General features: G+C 47.4%; 1 protein-coding gene across 2 annotated transcripts in view; it reads left to right on the top strand.

The window, feature by feature from the left end:
• Positions 1–16,302, top strand: part of SYN3 (synapsin III) — a 300,237-nt gene that overhangs the window by 79,286 nt on the left and 204,649 nt on the right. For both annotated transcript variants that reach the window (XM_030545198.1, XM_030545196.1), the window contains exon 5: positions 3,863–4,019. In XM_030545198.1, the coding sequence (XP_030401058.1) occupies positions 3,863–4,019 (157 nt within the window). The remainder of the gene's footprint in view (positions 1–3,862; positions 4,020–16,302) is intronic.

Raw genomic sequence — 16,302 nt, 5'->3', positions numbered from 1 at the left:
TGCTGCCACTTTTGGGGTGCTTAACTTTGGAAACGGACAAAAATAGCCTTCCATTCTGAACGGCCATGATGAGCTCTAGGGTGAGAGGCAGCCACTCACTTTGAATAGCATCTGGGACAAGTGGGAAGTTACATCAGACGAGGAGAGAACTGCAAGTTCTTGTGCTTGTGGTGAATTGCGCCTCTCAGGAGGTGGCCAGCTATACTCTGTAGAGAATATTACCACAGTCCAAGCCTAGAGATGACAAAGCCGTGCATGCGCATTCCAAGGTCGGCATTAGAGAAGAATAAACCTAAAATATGTTTTAAAATATAATATTGCAAATCAGTTTAATCTGAAAATGAAATTTTTGTGGGAGTGTTTAAATGGCAAAGGGTCTGATTCTCATTTACACGACAGTCCTGCGTGCCATTCTAGTTTACAGCTACCCCTATTTGAAAGCTCTTTTACAGGGCCAAAGTGGTATGTAGTGTAAATGACAATTGGACTTGCATCTTTAGATTCTGCTGAGTATGGGAAAGGGCTTTTGGGGAGGCTGGGACGAGGAAGGGCTCTCCCTTCTGCCTAAAGCTGAAGCCATCTGGTCATAGTAGGGAAGAGAGTGTGTGCACTCAGGAAGCCTACTTCCGCCTGGAAAGGTAGGGCACCTGCGCGAAGCATACAAGGCACAGCTGCAAGTTATTGCTGGTATGTTCTGAGCTGCTGTTTTGGATTTTCACATTTCACATTTATCCATAACATTTTACTTTCCACTATATTTCTGAGGTAGCTTCTTCCTCTGCCTGTCTGCTTTCGGGTAACCTTTGTTTTGGCTAAGGAGGTCTAGAGATGGTTCTACGCAAACAAGGCCCATCAGTGCTATTCCAAAGCCTGGGTTGAAGGGTTCGGTCAAGAGCTGAGCCTGCATACCATTTCCACACTCCTAGCCCCATCAGATGAGGGTACTTGGGACTTCAATGCATAGATGCTACAGACCCTGCCAGGCCCAATTATTTTAATGTCATTTGAAAAGGAAGTCTTCTCTCAAGCCTTTCTCTTTTACATGACATGTCAACTTTCTGTTTAGGCTGTCATTCTTATTGCTTGTTGTGTGGATAAGTGGAGCTGGGAAAGGAAACTGTAATACTGTTAGCCATTCTAAAATTCAAGGGCTCATTGTATTAGAACATAATTTACCTCTCTGAATGAATAATTGTTTCAAAAATGACCTACTCTCCTAAGAAAACTAAATGTACATCATTGAGAGAAATCCCCTTCTGTGTGGGAACCATGCCTCTTTCTTCCCATGTACGAGGGCACACAGCTAGCTGTTTGCTATTCATATCATCGCCCTTATGAGTTGCTGGCTCGCCAGCTTCCCGATGGATGATGCCCTTTGTTTTCCTTTTGATCTCTCTTCTTGCAATTTCTATCCTTCAGCCTCTCATTTTCCCACTAGGTTCAGTTTCTCTTTTATAGATGCCTAGAAGACTCCTCTTCGTCACACTTGCTGCTTTTACCTTAGTGGTTGCAGAACCTGCACTAATTCCTCTTGTTTCTTATTGTTCAAGATACTTTGGGACCTGGCTATTCCCCACATCTCCAAAGAGAGATCCACTTCTCAGCTGTGGCTTGTGAGAGATCAGTAGCCCGGATCAGTGGTAGGACAGAATCATACTATTGTATATGGTTATTGGCACCCTCTTCCCTCTCCCACTGTTTGTTGTCAGTGGAGGGGTTCTGACCAATGAAACTGATCCTATTCTCATACAAGATATAGAGTTTAGATAGCAGGGCTCCATCATTTACTCTGCATTATCATTGCCATCTGTTATACTGGGATCTCCTGCTTCCTTGGTATCTAAAAGTCCATAGTTTTCTCTAAACTTCAAGCAGGCTGAAGTCTTTCAACCCAGAGTTTCAGCTGGTAACAGCTTTTTTTTAGAGTGTGATTCTCGATCTTACCCTTGAATGTTCGCTATCGGCTGGTGGGGGGGAAAGGTGTGCATGTCAATGTAGCAGGTTCATGAGCGGGCACAAAAGCTAGTACCAGGACTGCATGAATAAAATACATTCCAGCGCGGTAAGGACCAGTTCCAAAACCAGTTGCAAGGAATGGTTTGGGTGTTGGGTGGTTTTTAATAGTTTTGTGCTGGCTGCTGTGCCAACCTATCTTCTTGAACCTGAGGGAAATTAAGATGCACCTAGAGCATCTGGTTGCTTAGACCCTAGAATGTTTAACAGCCCGCTGGGGGGCACTGAATCCTGAACGTTTGGCATCCAGAGAGTTAATTTATTTTCTGGAGATGTTTGGCTGCCCAGTGGGTGCTTTCTACATGGAATGTCAGCAGAAGTCAAGCAGTTAAACTGCCAAGATTTGTATTCTCTCACTCTTTCCCAGCATGGGGTCGCCACTTGCCTCACCTTAGGAAGATCCATACATCAGCTGCACATTCAATAGTACAGCCCTGTTGTTGTTTATTGCACTTTTCACTGATTGAGAAACATGCCACCTTTGGTGCCCACTGCATTAAAGAGTCTGTGTGGGTTAGAAATACTACAGGGGAGGGTGTCTGATGTTTCAAAACCTCTGCCTCTTGCCTCATAACAAGGGCAAAGCATGTTTTTGCCATGTCTAGATTAATAACAAAAGTCCAAGGCCAACAAATAAAACAAAATTTAAAACCACAAGTAGTTCTGAGTTTTATTCTCAATACTCTTTGCCACAATCTGGCCCAGAGTTGCCATCTCAGATTTCCTAGCCAGAGTGACAGAAATATAAGTTGGGGCTATAAAACCAAAATAGTTCCAGTTCATATATCCTAAAGATTGAAATTATAGTCTCATAGCAAGGAAAATGTTCAAAGTCAGTGAGGTAATGGGTCCTGGGGACAGAACTAATTTCTTTTAAGAACTTTAATGCAATATGGAAGTTTTTTCAATGCCCTTGATGCAAACCTTGTTTAAATGTAAAATAGTCCCCATAGTCAGTTGGAAAGTCCCTCCAGTGCATTCAAGGTACAAGCTGCTGAACTCTGTTTTGGGCAACCTTTCCAATTGCTGTTTCCAAATGCTTTGAATTGGCCCTAAGATACAGTATGCAAAGGGATTATTTCCATCTGGTTGATACCTAAGCTATCTCCTACTGCCTCACCCTGGAGGGCCTCCAGTTTGGTTAGAGAGTTGCTGCATTTGGAATCCTAAGGATCCAATGGTGAGTCTTGGCTAGGATAATGAGCTGATTACACACGCAGTAAGTCCCATCACTGGATGGGCAATCTGAAAATGTGCTAATTATGTTGCAGTGTATGATCCCTAGGTGTAGATGTTCTAGCCGTTTGTGTCCAATATGCACTGCGATCTGTGAGTAAAAGGAAATGTGTGTGGATGCCTGGATGTGTGAGATATCTTTGGAAAGCTGTGCATGATCTTCCCACCCAGTGGGCTTCATTTCAATATCCAGTCCCATCCTTAGAAAACAATCTTTTCCTCCATCATCTGTGCAGCACATTGCAACAAGTGTCACCAAATATGGCCAAGATTTTCAAAAAAGAATTATTGGGATTACTAGGGAGAATTTCCCCCACCCCACCAGAGAATTTATGATCTTTGGCTTCTGTTATAGGTTGTTCCTGTGTGAGCCTGTCTGAAATGGAAACTCTGGCAAATCTGTCTGGAGAGTTTCTAAGCCCTTGTGCTCGCGGTTATGTAGGATTTTTTTTTTATAACTAGGTTTTTCTTTGTAGCATAATTGATACAATACTGTAGCCTGAGAAGGTTCCGTCTATTTGAAGGAGAGCAAAAGGGGGGAGGATGGAGGCAAAAGAGAGAAAGGAGCCTTGCTGATTATTTTTTTTTAAATCACTCTAATTGTGTCTTCTAGGTCCTTTAAGCCTGACTTTGTTCTGATTCGACAACATGCCTACAGCATGGCACTAGGAGAGGACTTTCGCAGCCTCATCATCGGCCTGCAGTACGGCGGAGTCCATAGTGTCAACTCCCTTTACTCCATCTATAACTTCTGCAGCAAGCCCTGGGTGGTAGGTGACAATCCAGGTTTATTACATTAGCACTGGGCCAGAAAAATGATGGCGCGCCAAAGTCAGACTCCAGTTTTTCTAATGAGAGCCCTTCCCTTCCCATTGCAGCCACTGCTCCACTAGCCTTAGCAAGCTGCTTTGGGACTCCTTTGGGAGCGTGCCAACATTGCTTCTTTATCAGCCTATCCAACTTGCTTCTGAGTAACAACATTGCCCTAACTATAAGGCATCTTCAGCAGTCCCAGATTCTGTCACTTGGCTGCATGGGAGACAAGAGCTGCAGTTAAATCTAGATCTCTTTTGTGGCAGTACAGATCAATACCTGCCCTCAAGGATTGAACTCAACCCTGGGTTTAGCAGGCCAGTGCTCAAACCACTGAGCTATCCTGCCCCTTGCCTATTTAAATTGTAGGCTTTGTGGTGCCTTGTTCAATGTCTGTACAATGCCTGGCACAATGGGGCACTGATTTCAGCTAGGGTCTCTAGGCGTTACCATAATATAAATGATAGTAATAGAATCATGTAATCCCTTTTATGAATCACTGTCTACATATCCGCTAGAACAGGGTATGCTGGTGGTTTAACAAGTTAAGAAAAAATGCGTGAGCCAGCCCAGTGACCAGCAGTATTGATCTGTACTGCCACAAAAGAGATCTAGATTTAACTGCAGCTCTTGTCTCCCATGCAGCCAAGTGACAGAATCTGGGACTGCTGAAGATGCCTTATAGTTAAGTATCTGGGGCAAAAATTGGTCCTGCCAGTGAAGGCAAGGGCAGGACTAGATGACCTTTCAAGGTACCTTCCAGTTCTAGGAGATTGGTATATCTCCAATTTATTTTTTTTATTAAGATCAAGGATTGTGGGTAAGGGATATTACATAGGAGCAGAGTGAACAACACAGTGATTTGCAAACGTCATGTTGGTGCCAGGGGGTGTTATTTTTGTTGCTGTTCTTGTGTTTCGTTTCTAATTTTGGGGGTGAGGTTTTGTTGGAAGGGGATTAACCGAGAAAAGAGAGAGAAAAGGTAGGGGGCCCATGAAAGGGAGATTAGAGTAATGGGAAGAAGGGGGGTGTGGAAGACAGGTGGAGTGAGGCTGAGGTAAATATGTGAGATAACAAACAACCAGTCAGCACAGGGGAAAGACTATCCTGAGTAAAAGCTGTAAAAAGCCAGATTATGGCCTCTTTAGAGTCTGTAGGTTCATAGAATATCAGGGTTGGAAGGAACTTCAGGAGGTTATCTAGTCCAATCCCCTGCTCAAAGCAGGACCAAACCCCAGACAGATTTTTGCCCCAGCTCCCTAAATGGCCACCTTAAGGACTGAACTCACAATCCTGGATTTAGCAGGCCAATGCTCAAACCACTGAGCTATCCCACCTCATACAGGTTCCTGCTGCAGCTGCTTATCTCTGATTCTCTGTGTTAGCTTCTCTTCCCCAAGCTTATATAGCTGTGGGGAAGGGGTCGGGCCTCATGGATGGCACAGTTTTGGATCTGAGGGCCATTGAAACTGTGGACTTCAGTTTCCACCATTTGTGTATGGAACTGTGGGAAGAGGGACTTTCCAATGTCCACTCTAGAGCAGTGGCTCTCAAACTTTCCAGACTACTGTACCCCTTTCAGGAGGCTGATTTGTCTTACATACCCCCAAGTTTCACCTCATTTAAAAACTGCTTGCTTACAAAATCAGACATAAAAATACAAAAGTGTCATAGCACGCTAGTATTGAAAAATGGCTCAGTCTCTAATTTTTACCATATAATTATTAAATAAATCAATTGGAATATAAATATTGTACTTACATTTCAGTGTATAGTATACAGAGCAATATAAACAAATCATTGTATGAAATTTTAGTTTGTACTGACTTCACTAGTGCTTTTTATGTAGCCTGTGGTAAAACTATGCAAATAGCTAAATGAGTGGATATACCCCCTGAAAGACCTCTGCGTACCCCCATGGGTATGTGTACCCCTGGATGAGAACCACTCTTCTAGAGGATCGCTGCTGATGCAACTCTAGGAAATCTCCTATATAATTGCACAGGTATCACAAAATATGGACAGAGAAGACGGTAACAGGGAACCAACCATCCTCATTATTTAACCATAGATTTTGCAAATTCAGCTGAGGTCAGTAATGATTGAAAAGACTTATCCTGTGACTACCCTGTTTGGCATTGGTGCTTTCAGTTCATTTCCTATTAAAAAGGTATCTGTGTTACAAAACCAATCTTCACAATTTGCACCCTTTTTGACAGTCAGTGTCAGTGGCCAGGACCTGTCTAGGATTGGAGCAGGTATCAGGCCTAGGGGTTGGAGCAGGCATCAGAGGCCATACCCAAGGGTCAGAACTGGAGTCAGAAGTCAAGAATTGCAGACGAGGGTCAGAACCGGGTTCCTGAGAGTGAGACAAGGCAAGAACAGGACTGGAACTATGAAGGAACAAGGCTGGGAACAAGCGAGAGCTGTAGGCGAATGCTTTGAGTGGCCACTGAACTGCTGCTGGGCTTAAGAGCCAGTTTGCTTACTCTTCCACCCAATCAGATGGTGTAGCTAAGTAGGCAGCCTATTACAGGCCCACTGCGCTCATGACGTTGCATGGAGATCTGGCTCTTTTGCAGTCCCTGTTTCCTGACAGTCAGGGTATGTCTATAGTACCCGCCGGATTGGCAGATAGTTCGATGTATCGGGGATCGATGTATCACATCTCATCTGGACATGATAAATCCGTCTGCTAATCAATGCCCGTACTCCACCTCGGTAGGAGGAGTAAGCAGAGTCAAACGGGGGCACTGCGGCAGTCTACTCACTGCAATGAAGACGGCCAGGTAAGTCAAAATCAGATACTTCAACTTCACCTACATGGATAACACAGCTGAAGTTGCGTATCTTAGTTTGAATCCCCCTGCTAGTGTAGCCCAGACCTGAGTCTCATCACTAAGACCAACGATAAAATAATGCATGAAGGCCAAAGGTTTACAAAAATAGGAGCCTAAACTTAGGCTCCTAAATCCATATTTAGGCATTTAAGTAAGTGCCTGCAGGAGGTCCCCGGAGCCGTGGGACCAGTGAACTCTCCGCAGGCATGCTGCCAAAGGCAGCCTGCCTGCTGCCTCCCGGCGACCAGCAGAGCGCCTCCCACAGCATGCTTCCCCAAGCACGCACTTGGCGTGCTGGGGCCTGGAGCCGCCCCTGCTTGTGGAGCATTTTGGCAGCAGGGGGCCTTTCAGTCTCTCTGTGTCTTTGGCAGCACTGAAGGGCCCCCCGCCACCGAAATGCTGCCGAAGACCTGGACCACTGCCGGGCCAGGGCCCCTGCAGGGCCTGGGGCAGATTACCCCGTTTGCCCCCTCTATGGTCGGCCCTGGGGGAGGAGGGAGGGAAATGACATGATAGGGCTCTAGACGAACAGAGGGAGCTTCCTGGGAGCAGCCAACTTGCTGATCTACTTAAGAAGGCAGTGTACTTAGAGTCTGGTCGGCGTACTTAAAGGGGCAATGCGCATCTCTCTCTCACACAGGGTGTGTGTCTCTGTTTCTGTCTGCATGCTATCTCCCCTCCCTCCATTCGTGCTGACTTGTAGAGTGTGAGGCTACATTAACAACAATGTGTTAACCCTTGAGGGCTCAGCCAAAAGCTAGATCATTTAGCAGCAAGGCATTCCCTGGGAAATCTCACCCTCTTCCATCCTCTGACTTCACCACCTCAACCAAGTTTCACAATCATCATCGCTGTATATCAGTATTAAATTGTTTGTTTAAAGCTTACACAGTGTTTTCGGGGGGAGGTTTGAAAAAAAAATGTCCCTGGAACCTAACCCCCCCCCATTTACATTAATTCTTATGGGGAAATTGGATTCGCTTAACATCATTTTGCTTAAAATCGCATTTATCAGGAACATAAATACAACATTAAGCGAGGAGTTATTGTACTCTTAAAGCCTGTTTAGCTAGGTCTACACTGCAAAGGTAGGCTCACCTAAGTCGCCTTGTTTCAACTTTTTTTTGCATACATCTACACCTAAGCTTGTCTGCTGTCGATGCAGGCACCCCATTACATCAACACAATAACCACACCCCCCAACGATGCAGAGCGAAAATCAACCTACTTCCATTAACGTAGTGCTAGCGTAGACACTGAATTACTTGCTCAACCCTAATAGTCCTCCAGCAACTGTCCCATGATGTACCTTTCCCCTGCAATAGTGGCCACTCTGATCACAGCTTTAACTCCACTGGCAGGGGTCACAGAGACTGGAAGTCTACTCCCTCTTTAAAAACCTCTGTGTGTCTTTGAAATGCCTTTTCCTGGTTGCCGTCCTTGGTGATCACATCAACTAGTCGGCCTTTGTGAGTGTCTGGCCATCCTGGCTCAGCACAAAGAGCTACACCTAGATGTGTTCCTGCCTGGACCAGGGCAGACATCCTGGATCTCCCCAGACTATGGGGAGAAGAGGTTGTGCAAATCCAGTTAAGGACCAACCAAAGCAATATAGACATCTGTGTGCTGATCGCACAGAGCATCAGAAACCCAAGGCATGACAGGGATGAGCATCAATGTTGGGTGAAAGCCAAGGAACTTCAAGGCATATCAGAAGGTGAGAGAGAGCAACAGCACTGGGGCCATCCTGCAAACCTGTCATTTCTACAACAAACTGCTTGCCATACTTGGTAGGAGCCTCACCAGCACCCTGAATGTGACTGTGGACACATCATGAGAACAGGGAGTGGAAACCCCTGAAGAGGAGGAAGTGGGGGACACACACCATGTGGTGAGCCAGGAGCTCTTCAAAACTCTACTGGAATTGAGCCAGTCCTGCCAGGCGAGCACGGATGAGCCCAGTAATGAAGGCAAAAGGAGCTCAGGTTAGTGTATAGATGCATTATTCTATATAAGCATGTTTGTTTCTCTTTTCAGTGACCAAAGCCTTCCCTCCCTCTTCCCTTCTGCCTTGTTTACAAATGGCATTCATTCCATCTGCACATTTAGATAACAAAGGCATTAACTTTTGATTCCTTGCACGGGGTATCCAATTAAAGTTCATGCTTTGGAATGCATACATAATTGCCACTTCAATCAACTACTACATTAGGAAATGAATTCCAACAGATGAGCATAGCAGTCAGAATTACACAGTCCACAATAAACTACTGTCTTGTGCTCAGATAAAGGTAGAGGCAGTGTTTAATCTGAACAGGGATGTCCCTTTTTCCCTCTGTAACAGATTCAAATTAAATTTCGTGGAGATAGTCTGCAACCCTCTCAGCTACTGGCCAGGGTGTCTTTGGGACGCCAGTTGCAGCAGCATTCTCTGTGCCTCTGTCACCGTCAGTAGTGAAATATCAGCCAAAATCACCACTGCCTGTGAAAATATTGGCAACATTCCCTGCACTTTTCCTATATTCATACCCTGGGGCACCCAGCATCTAAACCTTTCATGCCACAGTTTCCCCTCTCTCACCTGCTGGTTCAAACTCACCATGTCTTGAGCTGCAGAGTGGTGCCAAAACAAGGCACTTTGAAGTTAATGTTCACATTATTTATGAATGGTCTTTATGGGAAATAAAGTAAGGGAGTTTTGAGACTTATCATTCCCTTTCTCTTACAAGTGTAAATCTAATCTTATATCTATCTGTTTCTAACAGCAGCCTCTGCTATGGTGGCCTTGAGAGATGTCCCCTCCCTGCCTGCTGAACATCTTACTCAGATCTGGTGAAGAAAGAAGTGGACCAGCGAGGATATGTTTAGTGAGATCCTCCAATCTTCTACGGTTGCAGACTATGAAAACAGGGATTGGAGGGGCCGAACGGCCAAGAGCCAGGTGAAGGACCAGGCAGAGAGAGATCAGATGCTGGAGGAGAGGCAAAGGGATAGAGATGTGCATCGGGAAATTATGGCTTTGTTCAGGCAACACACACCGATGTTGCAGAACATTATTGAGGTAAATGCCCAAAGACCCTGCATGCAGCAGCCTTTCCATTCTATAGAAAAACCCTGGTTGCTGCTTTCTGTACCCCCCAACAAAACAGGTGGCAGACTGGTATGAACCCTTGCCCTACTCCTCCATGCCAGGGGAGAATGAGGAGAACCACATACTTATACTGACCAGTGATGACTACAGGATCACCCAGCAAGCACAGTGCATTACTTGTTTTTACCATCAATGAAACATTGTAATATGTTTTTAATATGTAAACATGTTCATTGTTTTACTTGTTTGTCATAAATATGGGTCACCTCACAGTGATGCTAAAATGTTTTTAACTTGTTTATTTACACTTTAACTTTGTTTCCTGTGCGTATGTGCACAATAAAGATTTACTTTTTGAAAATCAGAGTATATTTACTAGTTTGCACGGAGCAGTCATTACACAATTCATAACAGGAATCATTAAACACTCACACTTTAGGTCTGTGCACGTGAAGGAACACAAGTTCCCAAAAGCATGACACAATGCTACTGTGACTGATGGTTAAAATGATCCTTTAAGGCCTCTCTCTACCGCATAGCTCCATGATTGGCAATTCTAATTGTGCCTGGCTGTTCAAATTGAGCAGACAGCTGGTCCATCTTACTCCTCCACCTTGCCAGTAGCCTTTCCCCTTCACTTCACAACATATTGTGTAATACACAACATGCAGCAATACCATTTGGAATGTTTGCTTTGCTAAGGGGCAGTCTAGTCATCAAACATCACCAGTGAGTTTTGAGTTGACCAAATACTCATTCAGTCATCCTGCACCTGCTTAGCCGGCAGTTGAATCTTGCCTCAGTGCTGTCGAGGTGGCCGGTTTACGGCTTCATGAACCAGGTGAGCATGGGGTAGGCCTGGTCCCCCAGCATCACTGTTGGCATTTCAACCTCACTAATGTGAATGCACCAGTCAGGGAAGAATGTCCCTGCTTGCAACTTTTGGAAAAGTCCTGCTGCACCTTCCCTGACCAGCCAACACTGATATCAGTGAAGTGCCCCCGTTGATTCATTGGTGCTTGCATAACCATGGAAGAGTACCCCTTTTGGTTTATGTACTCATTGGCACAATGGGGTGATGCAGAACAAGGATATGCCTGCTATCTGTTGTCCCAGAGCAGTTCAGGAGCACTATTGCTTCAAATCCATCTACTATTCCCTACACCAGTGGTTCTCAAACTAGGCCTGCCACTTGTTCAGGGAAGGCCCCTGGAGGGCTGAGACGGTTTGTTTACCTGCTGTGTCCACAGGTTCGGCCGATTGCAGCTCCCAGTGGCTGTGGTTTGCCACTCCAGGCCAGTGGGGGCAGCAGGAAGCAGCAGCCAGTATGTCCATTGGCCCGTGCCGCTTCTTGCAGCTCCCACTGGCCTGGAGCAGTGAACGCAGCCACTGGGAGCTGTGATTGGCCGAACCTGCGGATGTGGCAGGTAAACAAACTGGCCCGGCCCTCCAGGGGCTTTCCCTGAACAAGCAGCTGCCCTAGTTTGAGAACCACTGCCCTACACATTATTAAGAGAGAGAGTTCTCTGTGGCATGAGATGCTTAATGGCCTTGCATACTTGGATGACCATGGCCCCTCCTTTGGGTTTTCCAGCTCTGAACTGATTCCCCACCAACCAATAGCAATTTGGTGTTGCAGGCTTCCAGAGCACCACGGCCACTCACTTTTGCACTGTCAGCGCTGCTATTCTAGTGTCCCTGTGCTGGAAGGCTCGGGCGAGAGTTCGGCATGCAGATCCAGCAATGTGGTTTTTTATATCGGAAAGTTCGGCAACCTCTGGTTGTCATCCCATATCTGCTTTACAATGCAATCACTGCTCATTTCTCAGGCCCAGAAGCACCTACTCACCATGTGGAACTGCTTCGTGAATCCCAGCAACAACCTGACATTTTTATTTGCTGTGTCCATCATCCATTCATCGTCCTTGAACAGCTCATCTTCATCACCACAACGCTGGTTGTTGTAGTAGTTCCTGAAGTTTGGCAAATACAGAACAACTGTGCATCCTGTATTAGCAGTGGTCATGAGAATTGTGCTGAGCTGTGCAGGATACATGTTTCTGTCACAGAGAAGGTGGAGACTGAAAATCGGTATGTGCACCTGTGGGAATTTTTAAAAAGGTGTGAAAATTATGGGTTGGAATAAGCAGTATGGGATGGAGAAAGTGAAATTGTGGGAATTTAACTCCTAGTTCCCACAAATCCCTGGGTGAATTGCTGGTATCCCCCCAAGCACTGTGAAAGTGTCCCACAAGGCATTGCACCAGACTGTGGTGCAAGGCACACTGGGATACCTACCGTGGTGCACTGCATTTTCTATTGACACAACTGCATGCGGTGAGGATGTGCAGCACTGATGCAAACAGTCAAGTGTGCATGCGCCACCCAAATGACTTACAAAAGTCATCAGCTGAAAGCCAGCTTAACTTAAATTAACAAAACTTTGTAATATAGACACTCCTTAGACATGCCTGGTGCAGAGTGTACAGTAATGGCCTTCTTGCTTAGCAGTGTCAACCCCAGTAAATTGATACAAATGATCAGTAAATAACACTAGCTTCCTGTTCTCTTCAAGCTGCAATTCAAGGGGCTGATACTGATCTATAAAGCTCTATATAATCTAGGTCCTCCCTCCCAGAGAAATCACCTCCCTAGTCCCTAGTTTTGAATACTTAGGGCTCCTGAGAAGGCATTTTCAATACAAGGCCCTTGACTTTGAAGCTGGCTTCCACTGTTGGTCTGACAGAATCTGAGATTGTTGACTTTTGGGGCCTGGTGAAAAGCCCATTTGTTGACATTGGCTTTTGCTGGGGAAGGTGATGGTGTGACATATTTGTGCCTTCAGTTTGAGTCAAGGATTGAGACTGGGTAAGTTTAGTTGACATATGTCAACTCATTTTCGTAATTTTGTGTGTGCTAGTATGCAAGAGCCTAGATATATGCGACGCGCATATTTTTAGAAATCTAACAGAAAAGAAACAAGTCAGTGCCTGGAATGTTGTGCGGCCGGGGCTCGACCCTCCCTGAGGGTGGAGGGGAGCCACACCGGCCTGCTACACATAGTCGGGTCCTGCCCTATTCTTCAGGGCTGAGCGACATTGCACAGTCATTTGGGGGCTCTGGCCTTCTGCTGCAAGGCGGAGCACCGACACACTGAGTTAGTGAGGGGCTCAGACCCTCCGCTGCAAGGCGGAGCAATAATACAAGTCAGTTAGGGGCTCAGGCCCTTTGTCTCAGGGCTGAGCAAACACAAAGTTCAGGGGAGCTCAGGCCCTCTGCTGCAGGGCTGAGCAATAATACAAGTCAGTTAGGAGCTCAGCCCTCGGTCGGGGCAGGGCACCAAACACAGACTAATCTGGGCGGCCTCCTCAGGCCTGGGGGAGGAGGAGTCTACCACCCTTGAGAGGGTGGCAGGGGGAATGCAAGTCCTCCCACTCCACTGTGTTCCAGCCCAGGGCCCTAGTAGCGGCTATCACCGCTAGCGGGTTAGCGGGGTTCCTGACCACAACACACTGACATCGGTTCAGGTACGTTTGCAGCCTGACTGGGGTTGGCTGCCCCCAGGCTACTTCCAATTTCCCCCTCCAAGCCTACCTGGTCCGTGGTGCCAGCTCCCGGGAGGTCCAGTAGCATGGGCTCCTCCCGGCCGGGGCTGGGCAGTAGGTCCAGCAGCATATCCAGGAAGCCCGGCCAGGCTTGCTCCAGGGGTTCCTCGGGGTAACAGCAGGGACGGGGTGGCTCCAGCAGCTCCTCCTCATAGCGGGCGTGGGGAAGCTCCGGGGCTTCCTCCCAGTAACAGGGTCAGGAAAGCTCCAGCGGCTCTTCCCAGTAACAGGTGCGGGGAAGCTCCAGCCAGTCAGGGGAACTACCCTCAGCCCCAGCGGCTTCCCAGTCACAAGCTCCCTCTAGCAGGTCTGCTCCCAATGGCAGCTGGGCTCCAACTGAGCTCTGATGGCCGGCTTTTATACTTCCGGGTCGCCGCCAGACTCTTTGAGGGACGGGCTCACTGCTCTGTAGCCCCTCCCCCTTAGGTGTCCGACAGGGCTCGACCCTCCCTGAGGGGGAGGGGAGCCACACCGCCTCACTACAGCGCCTTACAAAATGAAGCTGGCTGCCAGAAGTGTGTAGGAGAATTGGCTCTGCCATTGCCTCTGCTGTAGCTAATCTGGGCATGATTCTGCCTTGCTTTACCCCGGTAAATATTGTCTCCTACAACGCTAGCAGTCCCAGGAAAATCAAGGAAACCACTTAAACACTTTTTTGAAATACCTCGCTTTCCCCACCACCTACTATGATGGGGTGGACTAGGCCCCCGAGGCCCCTGACTGGAGGCCTCATGGCCCTGCCACATCCCACCCCAGAAAAGGACAGTAGAGAGGTCCTCCAAGCTGCCTAGAGTGGCTGTGTGGGAAGCAGCCAATCAGGGCCCAGCAGGCTAGTATAAGAAGAGCTGCAGGAACTGAAGTCAGTTCTTTGCTGGACTTGGAGGAGAGTGGAGGATGTCTTTGGTTGGCTGAGGAAGCTATAGTACCTTAGACATAGCAGTGCTGGCAGAGGCTGAGGGGAACACAGATTAGCTCTGAGTTGGCTGCTGGGAATCCACCAGGCCCAGGCCTTGATGTAAGGGTGAAGAATGTGCTGGAGCCATGGAGAAGTGGCCCAGGGAATTCTAGCAAGAATGCAGTTTATTTAAAGAGATGTGGTGGACGGCTGCTATTTATAGGGTCCCTGGGTTGGGACCCAGAGTAGAGGGCGGGCCAGGTTCCCTCCATCAGCCACTGGGAAAGTGGCATGGACTTTGAGGCACTTCAGAAGGGGCACTGACCTGTAGTAGCCCAGCTGAAGAAAGGCCCTGAGAGGGTGAAGACATTGCCTCCAGGGAAGGAGCTCTGGGGTACTGTTCTATTCCAGACAACTTGAGAGAGATGTTACAGAGGGCACTGAGAGAGGCCCCTGTTGGACTTGTACCCCAGAAGCGGCTTGCTTTGCTTTTGTCACACAGACTGTGTGAGACTTGGCTGGAGGGCTGAGTCAGTGAAGACCCACCATAAACACAGTGTGTGTGTGCAGGCACGGGCACTCAGCCAAGGGGTGCTTGCAAGCAGAGATGGATTAACTTTCCTGTGGGCCCAGGGCTATTAGATTTTGTGGGGCCCCTTGGAGTTTGGAGTATGGGAATGGGCTGGAGTGTGTGGAGGGATGCAGCTCCAGCTGAGGGGGTTGTGGTGTGGCTGGAGGTTTGGGGTGTGGGCTCTGGGAGGGAGTTTGGGTGCAGGATAGAGCTCTGGGCAGGGTGATGGTGCAGGCTTCGGCTGGGAGGCACTTACCTCAGGCAGCTCCTGGTCAGTGGCACTGCAGGGCTAAGGCAGGATCCCTGGCTCTGTGCTGTTCTGCTCCCTGAGGTGGTCGTCATGTCCGGCCCCTAGGCAGAGGGGCCAGGTCGCTCTGTGTGGTGCACACTGCCCGTGCCCGCAGACACTGTCCCTGTAGCTCCCATTGGCCACAGTTCCTGGCCAATGGAAGCTGCGGAGCTGGTGCTGGGGGTGGGGGCAGCACGCAAAGATTGCCTGAACGCTCCTTGCCTAGGGATGGCAGGGGCATGCCAGCGGGCCAGATGAAAAGAAGTAGCAGGCCATATCCGATCTGTGGGCCTGCAGGGCCCCCCGAGGCCCTGGGCTGCATCCTCTAAAGCCCCTACATTAATCCAGCCCTGTTTGGGAGTGGCGAGTACACCCTGTTACACAAAAAAACAACAACCCTAAATCCACAAAGCAATTTACTTAATCTAAGATCTCAAACTGGCATTTGGCACAGCTAGTGGCTTTATTTGGTTGGAGCTGGCTCAGGTATGCGTTTCTGTCATTCCTTTGCTTATTGAGAGCTTCTCTGGCAGTAAGATCAAAAGATTTTATGATAGCTAGAAACAAGAGACAGAGACACCAACAGCTTTTCTTGGGGACAGATGATATTTTTCCCTTTTTGCATTTTGATTGCAAAATAGGCATCCTGAAAGGAGGAATCTGTTTGACAAAGTTTATTGGAAACTTACTGGACAGACATAACTGTAGGGGGGTGTGAAAAATGAAATTAGGTAAAGTTAGGAAATGAGGGGTTTTCACATTTGGTTTTGTATTTTCAAACATGATCCAATTTCATGAGGAACTTTCACAATTTTGTGGGGTTTTTCCTTCAACGATCTGTAATGATTCCTCCACAACTGTTGAGTGAATTGAGGCTCAAAAGTACGGTCATATTTTTGAATGATAAGTGTGAATTTTTCAGTATTTTGAAACAATTTTTTTTGGAGGA

The sequence above is a fragment of the Gopherus evgoodei genome, chromosome 1, assembly GCF_007399415.2.
Source record: "Gopherus evgoodei ecotype Sinaloan lineage chromosome 1, rGopEvg1_v1.p, whole genome shotgun sequence".
Lineage (NCBI taxonomy): Eukaryota > Metazoa > Chordata > Testudines > Testudinidae > Gopherus > Gopherus evgoodei.
This window is presented reverse-complemented; position numbering and strand designations above follow the sequence as displayed.